At 38.7% G+C, this 15,805-nt stretch overlaps 1 protein-coding gene across 1 annotated transcript in view; it reads left to right on the plus strand.

Annotated features, from left to right (window-relative positions):
• Positions 1-15,805, plus strand: part of LOC142750371 (uncharacterized) — a 200,634-nt gene that overhangs the window by 13,142 nt on the left and 171,687 nt on the right. Inside the window, exons 3-5 of the mRNA XM_075859371.1 lie at positions 214-250; positions 1,148-1,179; positions 4,580-4,702. Of these exons, the coding sequence (XP_075715486.1) occupies positions 214-250; positions 1,148-1,179; positions 4,580-4,702 (192 nt within the window). The remainder of the gene's footprint in view (positions 1-213; positions 251-1,147; positions 1,180-4,579; positions 4,703-15,805) is intronic.

A 15,805-nucleotide genomic window follows, 5' to 3' on the forward strand; every position in this document is an offset into this window, starting at 1 on the left:
CATACTGATAGGTTATTTAGTTTACTTTTAAATTTGTGTGTGTATGTGTGTGTGTGTGTGTGTGTGTGTGTGTGTGTGTGTGTGTGTGTGTGTGTGCGTGTGTGTGTGTGTGTGTGTGTGTTCTCTGTACAGTGCTGTGGAATATAGAATTCCATAGATTTACTGCATTTCTTTATAATACTTTACTCATTGCTTGTTTGTTTTTTTCTTTAGGCTTTAGAAGATGTTCGTAGTGAAGAGCACATTGCTGGTAATAACATTTAAGTCTATATTTTATTTTTGCATTAAACCTAAAGTATTTAAAACTCTTCTTTTATATCTTTTCTGGGCATAACCCAAAACAAATCAAGTGTTTGATCATAATCAAAAAGTGATATAGGAGAATGTAAGATGTTTTTATTTTTATTGAGAATGTTAAAGACAAATTAGGGACGATCATAACATGGATGAAGACCCCTATTGGTTATAGGTTTCAGTAGAAGATAAAATATGTGAAGTAACATTTTCAGGAGAGGTTAGAAAATGCTGGAACTTGAGGAAGGGTAAATTAAACAGGAAGAGATACAGGGAGAGAACATATCTTTGTGCATTTATAAGGGGAGTCCTGTTTTTCAGCCCCTACGAATTGGATTGGGGTCTGCAGATCAGCTATTTTGAAGGGGCCGCAGCCCTCGTACAAGCGCTGCTTCCCTTTTATTTCTAGTTCCTCACTGAATCATCGACACGTAAGTAGCGGCGATCCACAGGTATTGCAGCCTGTTCTTTCATTGACTTCAATGTCAGGATGCATTACTGTGATCCGCCGCTGCTGCTATGTCGGCGATTCAGAGTGTAATCAAGTAAGGAAAATAAAGGGAAAGCAGCGCTCGAATGAGCAATGTGGCCCCTTCAAAACAGCTGATCGGCCCGGGTCCCGACAGTAGGACCACGACCCATCAGCTATTGATGGCCTATCCGGAAAATAGGCCTTCAATTTTTAGGGGCTGGAAAAACCCTTTAATTCTTTGGGGGAGAATGGCATGGTCAAATTTTAGCCATGGTGAAAATGTTTTTTTTAAATATATGTTTTGTCTCAAAACTTGGTTTAATATGAAACATTTCCTGTGCATTTTCTATGTTCTTACTTTTTTCTTTTAATCTATCTTAGAAACTGTAGACTCAAAGGGAACATTGTCTAAGGTAAATACAAATATATTTCCTATCAGGTGAAAAGGGTATTTCTCATTGAGGTTCTACTCTACATATAACATTAAGAATTCTATCATACTACAGCCGCTAGAACCTGTTTAGGACCACACTGGACGTTTATGGACTAAATTATTATTCTTTTGATTCATACTCTTTAAATTTGTCGTGGGGCTCATTTAATATTCCCATACCATTTGCTTCACCTCTAATCTTGCTATGCAAGTTAGGGTATGTGCACACGATAACTGCAATTACATCTGAAATTACAGAGCTGTTTTCAGGAGACAACTGCTCCTGAATTTCAGACGTAAATGCATGTACTCGTGTTTTGCGGGACATCTTTTACGGACGTAATTTGGAGCTGTTCTTCATTGGAGTCAATGAAAAACGGCTCCAATTATGTCCCAAGAAGTGTCCTGCACTTCTTTTGACGAGGCTGTAATTTTACGCGCCATCTTTTGACAGCGACGCGTGAAATGACAGGTCGTCGGCACAGTACATCGTAAAGCCCATTGAAAGTAATGGGCAGATGTTTACCGACGTATTGGAGCCGGTTTTTCAGACGTAATTCGAGGTGTAAAACGCCTCCATTACGTCTGAAAATAGGTCGTGTGAACCCAGCTTTAAACTCCATAGGATATAGTTTAAGTCTCCAGTGAATTTATTGATATCTTTGCAGTGAACAGTGAAGTACAGATGAGGTTCACTATAGGTTTTGGGATGCAAATGGACATATCTGAATTTCTATGGGGCTTTCAATTATTTGGTGTGTCTGTTAGAATTTATGTTCTGTAAATGTACAATTGTAATTTGTATAGTGTAGTGTATAGCTAGTTAGTGTTGGGATTAAGTTTAACACCGGTATATAAACGAGAATGCCTTCTCCTTATGTTAGAGATTGGCAGGTTTAGTGAAAAAATTAGGTCCTAAGAACCTGCCCCAAGAGATAAATTTACACAAGTAAGGCTGTGTTCACATCAGCATTGGTTTCCGTTTATAGGTTCCGTTGCTGCTTTCCGTCAGAGGAACCCATAAACGGAAACCAAAGCTTCTGTTTGCATTACCATTGATTTCAATGGTAATGCTTTCATTGCAAATGTTTTCCATTTGTCTCTGTTCCATAAGGTTTGCGACTTACGCTATTGTTTCCGCTAAGAAAACGGACACCTTGCGGAACGTAGACAAACGAAGATCATTTGCAACAGAGGCATTACCATTGAAATCAATGGTAATGCAAACGGAAGTTTTGTGTAAAGGATCTGCCAGACACAGCTTCTGTGTCGACGCCCGTGGGTAATTTGTCTGCACCTACTCCTAAGTCTGAGAGAGTGACACGATCTTCTACCAGTCAGGCTGGGAGGCTGAGGAGTGGGAGAGCCTATCACAGCCTGGCCAGACGGAGCTAGCTCCCGCCCTTTGTCTATTTATACCTGCATTTCCTGCTCCTCATTTGCCTGTGATTCTTTTCTGTTTCCTGGCTCTGCTGCTCCTGCTATGATTATTGACCTTGCTTCATTTTTGACCCTGGCTTTACTGACTACGCTCCTGCTCTGCGATTTGTACCTCGTGCACTCTTGGTTTGACTCGGCTCGTTCACTACTCTTGTTGCTCACTGTGTTGCCATGGGCAACTGCCCCATTTCCCTTAGCTTCTGTGTACGCTTGTCTGTTTGTCTGTCGTGCACTTATTGAGCGTAGGGACCGTCGCCCAGTTGTACGCCGTCGCCTAGGACGGGCCGTTGCAAGTAGGCAGGGACTGAGTGGCGGGTAGATTAGGGCTCACCTGTCTGTCTCCTTACCCCGTCATTACACTTTGTTTTCCGTTTGGCTTTCCATTCATGGATTCCTCAGACGGAAAGCTGCATCGGAACACATGAACGGAAACCAGCGCTGATGTGAACGAGGCCAAGAGACTAAACCCGAAACATTTTCACTGTTTTTGGAGACCATTACAAAATACTGGATGTGTATTATTGTCTCTACAAAGCCCAGGAACACAGACTATATGAACATGCATGCTAACTATTGGGTTCTGCTAATTTCTCTTCTTATTTTTCTAACTCATTTGGATGTTCCTGTATCTGTTATTTTTAGTTACCTTAAAGTTTTGCCTTGTTGCTGTAACAAGACAAAAAGTTCTTCTTGGATTGTAAGTGTACGTGTGGATTTTGAGGCAGATTAAACCATGTGTCGTGACAAAAATCCAGAAGAAATCCAGGACATACTGTTAGGTCCAGAATTATTTGGACTGTGACACAAGTTTTGGCATTTTAGCTGTTTACTAAAATATATTGAATATGCAGTTATATAATCAATATGGGCTTAAAGTGCAGATTCTCAGCTTTAATTTGAGGAAAGGTATAGGAATTACAGCTCTTTAATATGTAGCTGCCTCTTTTTTAAGGGACCAAAAGTAATTGGACAATTATCTCCAAAGGTAGTTAATGGGCTGCATGGGCTATTCCCTCGTTAATCTATCATCAATTAAAGGTAAAAGGCCTGGAGTTGATTCCAGGTGTGGCATTTGCATTTGGAAGCTGTTGCTGTGAACCCACAACATGAGGTCAAAGGAGCTCTCAATGTAAGTGAAACAGACCATCATTAGGTTGAAAAAAATTTTAAAAAAAATCTGAGAGATAGCACATATAATTTTTGACAAAAAAATAGCGCACTCGTGAACTCTCAAAGGCCTGTACGTCCATGGAAGGCAACAGTGGTGGATGATCGCAGAATCCTTTCCATGGTGAAGAAAAACCCCTTCACAACATCTACCATTCACTATGTATCGCTGGACGCGAGGTAGTAACGTCATTGCGCCTGTCGGCATTATACTGTGTGGTTGCAGTTATAAGGGACACTTTACTCTGGGGGCATTATACTCTGTGGAGGCAAATATAGGGCCATTATACTGTGTGGATGCAGTTATTGGGGGCATTATACTGTGGTGGCAGTTATGTGGGGCATTGTACTCTGTGGGGGCAGGTATGGGGGCATTATACTGTGGAGGCAGTTATAGGGGTATTATAATGTGTGGGGGCTTCTATGGGGCATTATACTGTGTGGGGAGCACTATGGGGGCAATGTACTGTGTGGGGGCAGTTTCAGGGGGTATATTATATACAGTAGTATACAGCAGGCTCAGGGAATAAATATTAATTCAATGGCGTAGCATGCAAATAGGGGCGTGGCACGCAAAAAGGGATGTGGCTTAAATAATCATTCAATTATCATAATCGAGGTTACATGTTCAATTAATCATGATTTTGGTTTAGGTCATAATTGCCCAGCCCTACTTTGAGGGTGCTTTTAATGCTCAATTCGTAATTGCCATTGAGTGGAACATGACTACCTAGGTGTCTTGTGTTGTTTCATTATTTTGTTTTTTCCTTTAGAAAACTTCATCCATTAGAAAACGTCCAGCTTTGAATCCGGTCAGGAAAAGTGTATCTACTGATTCGTCAAGAGAGAGTTCCTCACAAAGTCAAAAAGATAAGAAATCGTCTTCTACTTTCCAAGTAAGAATTTGTAGTTGCCTTTTTAGAATAAGGCGCATATTTTGTCCTTTTTTCCCCCCAATTATTTTGTACTCGTGTGTTTTTATTTATAGAATTACATTTTGAGAGGAATGTGAGGAAAGTATAAATTGAGAGGTTGTTATTATCCTAAAGAGATTCTAACTGTAAAGCATTGTTAACCGCTTGGTGACCTTTTTACGTATAGTTATGTCGCTGTTTCAAAGGTCATAACTCAATCCAACGTACAGTTATGTTGGATCGTTAAGCCGTCACCGTGTCTAATGTGACCGAGTAAAGATGGCTGTTATCCCTGACAGCAGTCAAATTTTTTTATATTTAAATATTTTTATTTCTTTATTCATAACAAATATTCACAAATTCCAATTATATATATAAAAATTCAATGAACAATTTGATATACAAGACCGGTCTGAGAACTACTTCATTCCCATTTTTCCCACAAAGTACTACTTTAGAACCTATCCATAGGGTATATACATGCATCATTTTACATAGACATTTCCCCACGTAACACGACTGTGCTCCTTTAAATATTGTACCAAGAAAAAGTGCATGGAGTCTATAAGTCAAGAAATAAAAAATATACTTTATTTTGCAAGATCTAAAAAGTTACTACATGAACTATTTAAAAATAAAACACCACAGATGACAGACAAAAAGATCGCCAAAACATGAGGCAATTAGATCATGAGATTTCACATAACCATTATGTATCCACATATACATTGGTATACAGTGCCATGAATAAATAAAGTGCATAGTGCATCATGATTACTTTGACCATTAGTATATCTGTTTTTAATATGGAAATTTGTGTATACTGTTACCAGCCTCAATGCAAGGGCCAATAGGGACCCCCCTACCACTATTCTATTGAGTAAAGTGCTAAGTGCAACAATGAACAACTTGAAAAAAGGTGGACTACTGACCCATGATTCTGTGTCTCAAGAAAAGGCGACCTGCCCAGACGCGCGTTTCGGCTTCCGCCTTCGTCTGGGGGTGGCACTTGCTAGTTTCTACTTCCTATTTATCCTATTTCCTGACCAATTACAAGCCTTTGTGCTAATGTGCAAGTTATTATTAACTGAGAGTATCTGTGTCATTCCTCGGCGTCATGACCGCGATTGTCCATGGCAGCTCGTCACATGATGTGGGCGTCATGTGACACGTGGAGTGCGTGCGTGATTACATCCTCGCAGCGCATCACCATCACGTGTGTATTGCAGACGCTAACTCATAGTGAGTCGCCATGGACGCCTGCGCATGCGCACTTGACACAGATTTGTACTTTGAGAAAAAAGAAGAAAATAACTTCTCTACATGTCTCTAGTAAGTGTCATACTAGATAGCAATTATCATATATATGATCGGACATATATACTGTTACAAGGATATGGAGAGGAATAGTATCATCGCGAGATGTTATAAAATATGTTTGTTCTTATGAGATTAATGTCTATACATTTTTATATGATACCTACATCTAAGGTCATAACCACGATATTATCTCACTATTCCAAAATTCATATCTTTCAGGTACATAGATGAACTTATTTACATGCATGTATACAGTAAAATATACACAAGAAGGTTTATATATAATCGTGCATGAATATTACCAAATATGAAAATAAAATAAATAAATATTACGAAAAAATACAGAAAATGTATAATAATATATATGTTTATACAGCAAACAAGAATTTATTTTAATTATACACAAATATATGTGAAAAAGAAATATAATATAATATAAAAGAAATAAATAATTATATATTTTTATTTATGTGTAGATGTAGCTATACTACTTTACAATTAGTGCATTCCAGTGGAAAAATATATTTGTTATATATAATAAAGTGAATTAATAGTAAGAACAAAATAATATTTGTATAAAAAGTGAGATCTAAATATTGTGTATTAATGTGTCATTGTTACAATTGTGCCATTAGGGCTATATGTCTTCTTGTGTATATGTATGTATGTGTTCTGCACATAATCGTCTATATATATGTATATGATATAAGAGTATATGTCCTGCCAGCGGTATTCATTTGCATCTAGAGAATAAGAGAACATGGTAGACGAAAAAACGTCTTATTTTTATCGTGCGTAGATCCATCAGATGTTATAGTGTGAATTGCAGTGTAGAACAATGTCCTACATATCAAGATAGATCGCAACATCTGTAACTAAAAATAGGAAGGGAAAGAGCATAAATTAAAATCATGGCATCATATTGAAATAATACTTTAACCAGTTTCGGAATGCCACAGCACATAATAATAGTCAGAGAAAAGAGGCATAACCATGGGATTCATTTAGCCCCCTGGGCTGCATGGTCCCCAACGTCCATATCCACTTGCTCTCAAGTCTTAGTAATTTTTTCATTAAATCACCCCCTCTCATATTCATTTCTATAGGATCTATTCCTTTTACTTTCAGTAGTCTGGAGTTACAATTATGATACAGCTTGAAGTGACGGGGAATGGTTTTTAATTTTTCCACTTTGTCCATATCATGAATTTCTTTTGAGGACTCAATATCGCGTACATGCTCCCGAACGCGAACCCTAAGTTCGCGTGTGGTCAGTCCTACATAAATTTTATCGCAAGGACATGATGCATAGTAAATTACACCCCGTGTGGCACAATTAATGTGCCATATAATTCTAAATATTTTATTCCTTTTTGAGTTACTGAATTCGACAGCCCGCTCGATATTTGGACATGAGATACAATCTCCACAAGGAGAGCAGCCCCACTTTGGCCCTTTAGTTCCAAAATACTTTTTACCTGGTGCTAATGGAGCATAAAAACTCTGTACCAGGTGATCTTTGAGGTTCTTTGCCCGTCGGTATGTTACCGAGGGGAATTGTGGTAGAATTTTATTAAGTATTGGGTCAGCTTTTAGTATTGGCCAATATCTGTTCAATTGATATTTCATTTCATCCCAACGAGAATGGTATGAAGTAATGAACCTTACCTCGTTATTCTTGTTTGTTTTCACAACTGGTTTTAGAAGTATGTTTCTTTCAGCGTTTTCTGCTCGCTTTTTGGCCTTCCTAATACATCGTCTACTGTATCCGCGGTCAATGAATCTGTTTGTCAGATCTTTCGCTTGCTTTTGAAAATCTTCTTTTCTTGAGCAAGTGCGTTTCAGTCTAAGGAATTGGCCTGTGGGTATGGCTGCAATGGTCTGTTTTGGATGCGCGGATGTGGCGTGGAGAAGTGAATTTACCGATGTCTCCTTCCTAAATAGATCAGTTTGAATACATCCATTAGCGTCACATTGGATCAAAATATCCAAAAAATCTACTTTTTCTTTATTATATTTATATGTTAATTTTATATTCTGGTCATTTGAATTCAAGTCAGACATAAATTGCTGTAGCTGTTCCAATGTCCCCTGCCAGATCATGAAGATATCATCAATGAAGCGGGCCCAAAATATGACCTGCTCCATTGATGTACCACAATCTGACATAAATAGGTCTCTCTCCCACAGCCCCAGGAACAGGTTTGCATATGAGGGTGCACATGCTGCTCCCATCGCAGTTCCCTGAAGCTGCAGGAAAAATGACTCATTAAATGTAAACACATTGTGTGTTAGAGCAAACTCTAGTAGGGTGGTGAGTAAATGAGCAAATTTCTCATCTAAATTGCTCATACCTAGAAAGTATCTAGTAGCTTGTATTCCGTCACTGTGTCTGATGCTGGTATACAGCGATTCCACGTCACACGTCACCAGCCACATATCCGCATCCAGATGTATATCTTCTAATTTCTGTAATAAATCAGATGAGTCTCTAATATAGGATGGCAAGCATTCTACTAAAGATTTGAGATGATGATCTATAAATTTACACACATTCTCTGTGAAATTACCTTGCCCGGAAATGATCGGTCTACCCGGTGGATTCCTCAAGTTTTTATGTACTTTTGGTAGTAAATATAAAGTTGCAATCACGGGTGTTGGTACAATGAGTGCATCATGTTCATTTTTAGTTATGATTTCATCATCCATTGCTCGTTTTAAAATATTTGTTAATTGCTCACTGTAAGAGAGGATTGGATTGAAAGTTAGCCTCTTATAACATTTGATGTCTCTTAATTGGCGATTTGCCTCTTTCTCATACATAGCCCTAGGCCATATTACGATGTTACCCCCCTTATCAGCTGATTTATACACCACGTCTTTCAGAGCTTTCAATTTCTGAAGACTCGCTCTCTCATTTTTAGTTAGTTTAGTTTGACAGTAGTCAAATTTTTTTATATTTAAATATTTTTATTTCTGTATTCATAACAAATATTCACAAATTCCAATTATATATATAAAAATTCAATGAACTATTTGATATACAAGACCGGTCTGAGAACTACTATATTCCCATTTTTCCCACAAAGTACTACTTTATTGAACCCCCATACTACTATAATATAACTTGTCATATTTTAATATGGTCACAAGATTTTGTTTCCATAATTTGATTTCTAATGGCCAACTTGAAATCTACTTTCTAACTATTTGTAATTTTGCAGCAAACAGTAACTTTCTTAAAGGGGTTTTCCAATACTGTTTGTTTTTTTTTTTTTTTTTTTAATCACTGCAACGCTTATCAATTTATCTATTAATGCCCTCTAAATATAGTTATCTTCATTTTTATTTTGTAATCCCTTCCTGCCGCAGCCACTTTTGGACCAAATGACAGAGCCTCATTTTTAAAATATGACATGTGTTACTATATGTGGTAATAACTTTGGAATGCTTTTACCTATCCAAGCGATTCTGAGATTGTTTTCTCGTGACATATTGTACTTTATGTTAGTGATCAAATTTGGTCGATAAATTCAATATTTTTTGTGAAAAACACCAAAATTTAGAGATAATTTAATTAGCATTTTTCTAAATTCAAATGTATCTGCTTGTAAGACAGATAGTTACTAGTTAACATTTCCCATATGTCTACTTTATGTAGGCATCATTTTTGGAACATTCTTTTATTTTTCGAAGACGTTACAAGGCTTATAAGTTTAGCAGCAGTTTCTCACATTTTCAAGAATATTTCAAAAGGCTATTTTTTTAGGATACAGTTCAGATCAAAAGTGGCTTTGAGGGCCTTATATATTAGTTACCCCCATACATCAACCCATTCTAAAAACTGCACCCCTTAAAGTATTCAAAACAGCATTTAGAAAGTTTCTTAACACTTTAGACGTTTCACAGGATTCAAAGCAAAGTATAGGTGAAATGTACAAATGTAATGTTTTTTTTTTAAGAGATTCATTTTTTTTTCCATTATTGTTTTTTTGTAACACAGAAGGTTTTACAAGAAATCATGTAACTGTACATGATAAGAGTTAAGGGGAAGTATGGAGCAAGCTCGCAGGCTGAGCTCTCTCCATACACAGCGGGTGACGGCTGTTACACACAGCAGACACCTCACTGCTACAGTTTAACACCTTAAATGACATTTAAAGTGTTTTAATCAGGGGGGCGCCCCATCAAACACGCCATTGCGCCACCCCCCCCCGGCACGTTCGGCCGGTAACAACGGTTGGTATGGCAGCCTGGGGGCCTAAATTTTTTAATCCTTTATGCGTTTCACAGGAATTAAAGCAAAGTAGAAGGGATATTTGCAAATTACATTTGTTTTTTTTGCAGAAATTCAATTTTAATCAATTTTTCCTGTATTACTGAAGGTTTTTACCAAAGAAAAACAACTGAATATTATATTTTATCCCACATGTGGCCTTAGTGCGCTAATGGACTGAAACAAAAGCCCCAGAAGCAAAGGAGCACCTAGTGCATTTTACACCCCAAAAAAGACCCAATTTTGGATACTACACCCCTACACCGTCATAAACTGCTCTTTGGGCAAGTAGGCAGGACTCAGAAGGGAAGGCACACCATTTAGCTTTTGGAGTGCAGATTTTGCTGAATTGATTTCTCTGCACCATGTCGTATTTGTAAAGCCCCTAAGGTACCAGTACAATGGAAACCCCCAAAAGTGGCTGCATTTGGGAAACTACACCCCTAGAGGAATTCATCTAGTGGTGTAGTGAGCATTTTGACCCCCAGGTGTTTCATAGATTTCATTTGAATTGGGCAGTAAAAATGACAAATTACATTATTTTCCAATAAAATGTAGCTTTACCTCAAAATGTTTAACTTTTTCAACAAATAAATGAGAAAAAGCACCCCAACATTTGTAAAGCAACTTCTTCAGAGTTCGGAAATACCCAACATGTGGTCATAAATGGCTATTTGGTCATACGACAGGACTCAGAGGGGAAGGCACACCATTAAGCTTTTGGAGCGCAGATTTTGCTGGATTAATTTCTCTGCACCATGTCGCATTTGTAAAGCTCCTAAGGTACCAGTACAGTGGAAACCCTCCAAAAGTGACTCCATTTGGAGTTTTTTCCACTAAGACGTAGTTTTAGGTCAAAATGTTTCATTTTCTCATCAAATAAAGGAGAAAAAGCACACCAACATTTATAAAGCAATTGCTCCCATACCCCATATGTTGCAATTAACTACTGTATAAATACAAATCAGGACTCAGAAAGGAAGGTGCACCACTTGGCTTTTGGAGCACAGATTTTCTGGATAGGTTTCTTAACACCATGTCGCTTTTGCAAAGCCCATTAGATACCAGTACAGTGGAAACTACCAAAAATGTGACTCCATTTGCCAAACTACACCCATTGACGAATTCATCTAGGGGTGTAGTGAGCATTTTGACCCCACAGGTGTCACATAGATTTTATTAGAAATGGGCAGTGAAAATGAAAACTTACATTATTTTCCAATAAGACGTAGCAGTGGTTCACAATTTTTCACTTTCTCAAGAATTAAAGGAGAAAAAAGCACCCTAACATTTGTAAAGCAACTTCTTCAGAGTAGGGAAAAACCCCATATCTGGGCATTAACTGCTGTTTAGATACACGACAGGACTCAGAAGGGAAGGAGCACCATTTGGCATTTGGAGCACAGATTTTGCAGGATTGATTACTGGGTGCCATGTTGCATTTACAAAGCCCCTGAGGTACCATTGCAGTAAGAACCCCTGAAATGTGACTCCATTTGGTAAACTACACCCATTGAGGAATTAATCTAGGGGTGTAATGAGCATTTTGGCCACACAGGTTTTTGCTGAACTTATTAGAATTGGGATGTGAAAAAAAAAAAAAAAAAAACTTTATTTTTTTTGCGAGAAGATGTAGTTCTAGCCCAAAATTTTGCATTTTCACAAGGACTATAGGAGAAAAGCACCTGAACGTTTATAAAGCATTCATTCCCGAGTAAGACAATACCCCACATGTGGTCATAAACTGCTATTTGTACACACAGTAAGGCTCTAAAGGGAAGGAGCGCCATTTAGTATTTGGAGTGGAGATTTTACAAGATTCGGTTTTTTGACACAATGTTGCATTGAGCTATAGTACCAGTACAGTGTAACCCCCGAAAATTTACCCCATTTTGGAAACTAGATTCCTCAAGGAATTCATCTAGAAGTGTAGTGAGCATTTTGACCCCACAAGTGCTTTGCAACATTAGTACACAATAGATGTTGCAGATTGAAAATTTCCATTTTCCACAGATATGCCATTTCAGTGCCCAATGTGTTGTGCCCAGCTTGTACCACCGGAGACACACACCCCATAAATTGGTAAGCGGGTTCTCCAGAATACAGTAATATCCCATATGTGGTCATAAATTGCCGTTTGGGCACACTGCCAGGCTCAGTTGGACCACCATTTGGCTTTTGAAGCGTAGATTTTGCTTGTGTTTTACTGGTATTTCAGCTTACAATGTGCGGGCATATGTAAGCTGGGCGGAGTATATCAGGGTATATGTAAGCTGTGCGGAGTACATCAGGGTATATGTAAGCTGTGCGGAGTACATCAGGGTATATGTAAACTGGGCGGAGTACATCAGGGCATAATAGGATGATGTAATAATGGGGTGAATGAATAATAAAATGAATAATCTATGGATTGGTGTGGTACACTTTGAACCAATCCTTTATGCACAGGCCGGGTTTATTGGGTATTATACAAAATATCTGTGCTCCAGTATTGCCTAATCTATGACTTCTTCACTAGCCCTATAAGCAGCACAAGGAGTTAAAGTTTCCTCATCTCCGCTGCATCTACGGGGTTCACATGTAGGGTCTAGCAAATGATGATGTGGGGTATTTAGTGAAAAACTACTGGACCTAAAAAATTTGTCTGGTCCTTCATTTTGCATCATTGCGTTTTGAGAGTGATAACGTGTTGTTTTTCCGTTGATGGAGCTGTGTGAGGGCTTGGTTTTTGTGGAACGGGCTGTAATTTTTATTGGTTCCATTTTGGGGTACATTTTTTTGCTTTTTTTTTTATCACTACTTATTCCAATTTTTTGGGAGATAGGGAAACCAAAAAACAGCAATTCTAGCACGGTTTTGTTTTTTAATTTTTTACAGTGTTCACCATGCAGTACAAACAACATGTTATCTTTATTCTGCGGGTCGATACGATTACAGCGACACCACATTTATATAGTTTTTTGACGTTTAACTAATTTCCCACAATAAAAATACTCTTTTCTAACAAAAATCATATTTTAGTATCGACATTTTCTGACAGCCATAACTTTTTTATTTTTCCGTAGATATCGCTGCGGGAGGGCTTGTTTTATGCTTGACGAACTGTAGTTTGTAATAGTACCATTCTGGGTTACTTGCAACTTTTTGATCACTTTTTATTAAAAAAATGTTGAGACAAGATGACCAAAAAATAAAATGCTGTCATTGTTTTTGATTTAATTTTTTTTACGGTGTTCACTGTGCAGCAAAAATAATGTGATATTTTTATCGTTCAGGACGTTCCAAACGCGGCGATACCTATTATGTATAGTCAAGACTAGTGGGAGGGGCTATCACTATTTAAAGCACACTCCTTCTGCAGCATTCTTTGACCCGTCTGCGTCCTGATGGGAACGGGTTTTCACCCACACACCTACCTAGTAAGTATGGCCTTTTTTGTGTTTTTGATGATATCTATGTCCCATTTTTTCTGTTTGTGTCCATATATGTACAGTGTTGTCAGGGTCCTCCCCAGAGCCGGATTCCCGGGCAAAGCGCTAGTATGGGCACTGCTTCGGGACTCTGTGGAATCACCTGACACCACTATCCATATATATGGGCAGTGTTGTCAGGGTCTTCTTCAGAACCGGAGTCCCGGGCAATGCACTAGTATAGGCTCTGCTTCGGGACTCTGCGGAATCCTCTAACCCCAGTGCTGGAGTCCTTGTCAGAGTGCTACTAGCAACTGGCTTCTGACATCACATAATTTCTTCTGATAGTTTCCGATCCGTTGCTAGGGGTGAGAAAATTACGCGCAGACGCTGTGATAGCACAGGAGTGGGCATGCCTGCTAAACTCTGCTAGTGTAGAAACCACGCATGCTCAGAGACTAGCAGTGTTTCTCTCCCCTAGCAGCAGACCGGAAACTATCAGAAGAAAGGGAGTATCCGTTCCACCACTTCCCTCAGTGTACAATGACATCAGGAATAACGTACCCGTACATTGAGTCAGCCGGAAAACGGAACTCAGATCATGGACGGGCTATCGTGGAAAGTAAGGATTTTGCTAATGGAGATGCATCATGTGATCAGCGCTGGAATCGGGTGTTATAAGATGAAATCAAGACTTAAGTATATGACAAATTACATTATTTTTATATATGCAGTGAAATAGATATTGGTTCCGGAAAACCCCTTTGGGCCATTTTTCTTTGCTTTTGAAATATTTACTTTCGAGTCATCTCCTAAAATCACCAAACGTGGCGAGAAATAAATATTTAATTAGAGGCAATCAGAGATTTCAGAAAAAATTTAATCCCAGAACCTGACCATAACGAGACATTTCTATAACATATGGAGATAGTCCGCCACTTCTTTTCCACATATGGAGCAGGTATCCATCCTACTTCTATACATTTTTCTAAATCTTTTTGGAGTGTAAGGCTGGATTCACACAAGCATGTTCGGTCCGTAAAGGACAGAATGTATTTCGGCCGCAAGTCCCGGACCGAACACACTGCAGGGAGCCGGGCTCCTAGCATCATAGTTATGTACAACGCTAGGAGTCCCTGCCTCGCTGCGGGACAAATGTCCTGTACTGTAATCATGTTTTCAGTACGGGACAGTAGTTCCACGGAGAGGCAGGGACTCCTAGCGTCGTACATAACTATGATGCTAGGAGCCAGGCTCCCTGCAGTGTGTTCGGTCCGGGACTTGCGGCCGAAATACGTTCCGTCCTTTACGGACCGAACATGTTTGTGTGAATCCAGCCTAATAGATTCTATGTATTCGATTAAATTGAATCAATTGATGATTGAAACTAATTCAGGTTTTCTTTATATTTGTGAATACAGTGTTCCAACTAATTCCCCCTATATCATTCATTTCTGACTCCCAAGTACTAACACTTAAATTTTAACTGTTCTATCTCCCTATCCATTAATTGTCAATCGATTTGTGATAAAGGCTTTTTTCTCGATGCCTTGTACCCATAGCAGCTTATATATAATATTCATAATATCCTTATTAAAGATCTTCTTATTTTCAGTATGTGATATTGCATGTTCCAATTGAGCATAGGAAAACCTTTCTTTTTCTGGTAAATTGAACTCCTCAACTAGTTTACTCCACTTCTTAATTTTACATCCCTCAACCACATCTAATGCCATTCTTATACCCTTATTTCTCAAAAGGGGGAGATCTAATATATATAAAAATTTCAGAATTTTCAAATTATACCATAATGGGGTTAACTCCAACGACCCTTTTTGGCCCAACTCCTAAGGCCCTATGCACACGAACATAAAAACGCCTGTAATTACGGGCCCATAGACTTCTATTGGCCATGGTAAGCTTCTATTTGCTTACGGGAAGGTGCCCGGGCTGTTGAAAAATATGGAACATGTCCAATTTCAGGTCGTTTTTACGGCACGGGCAGGCCCATAGAAGTCTATGGGGCTCCCGTAATTACGGGTGGTTACGTGTGTGCAGCCGTAATTATGGGAGCGTTGC

This window comes from Rhinoderma darwinii, chromosome 3 (assembly GCF_050947455.1).
Source record: "Rhinoderma darwinii isolate aRhiDar2 chromosome 3, aRhiDar2.hap1, whole genome shotgun sequence".
In the NCBI taxonomy this organism is placed as follows: Eukaryota; Metazoa; Chordata; class Amphibia; order Anura; family Rhinodermatidae; genus Rhinoderma; species Rhinoderma darwinii.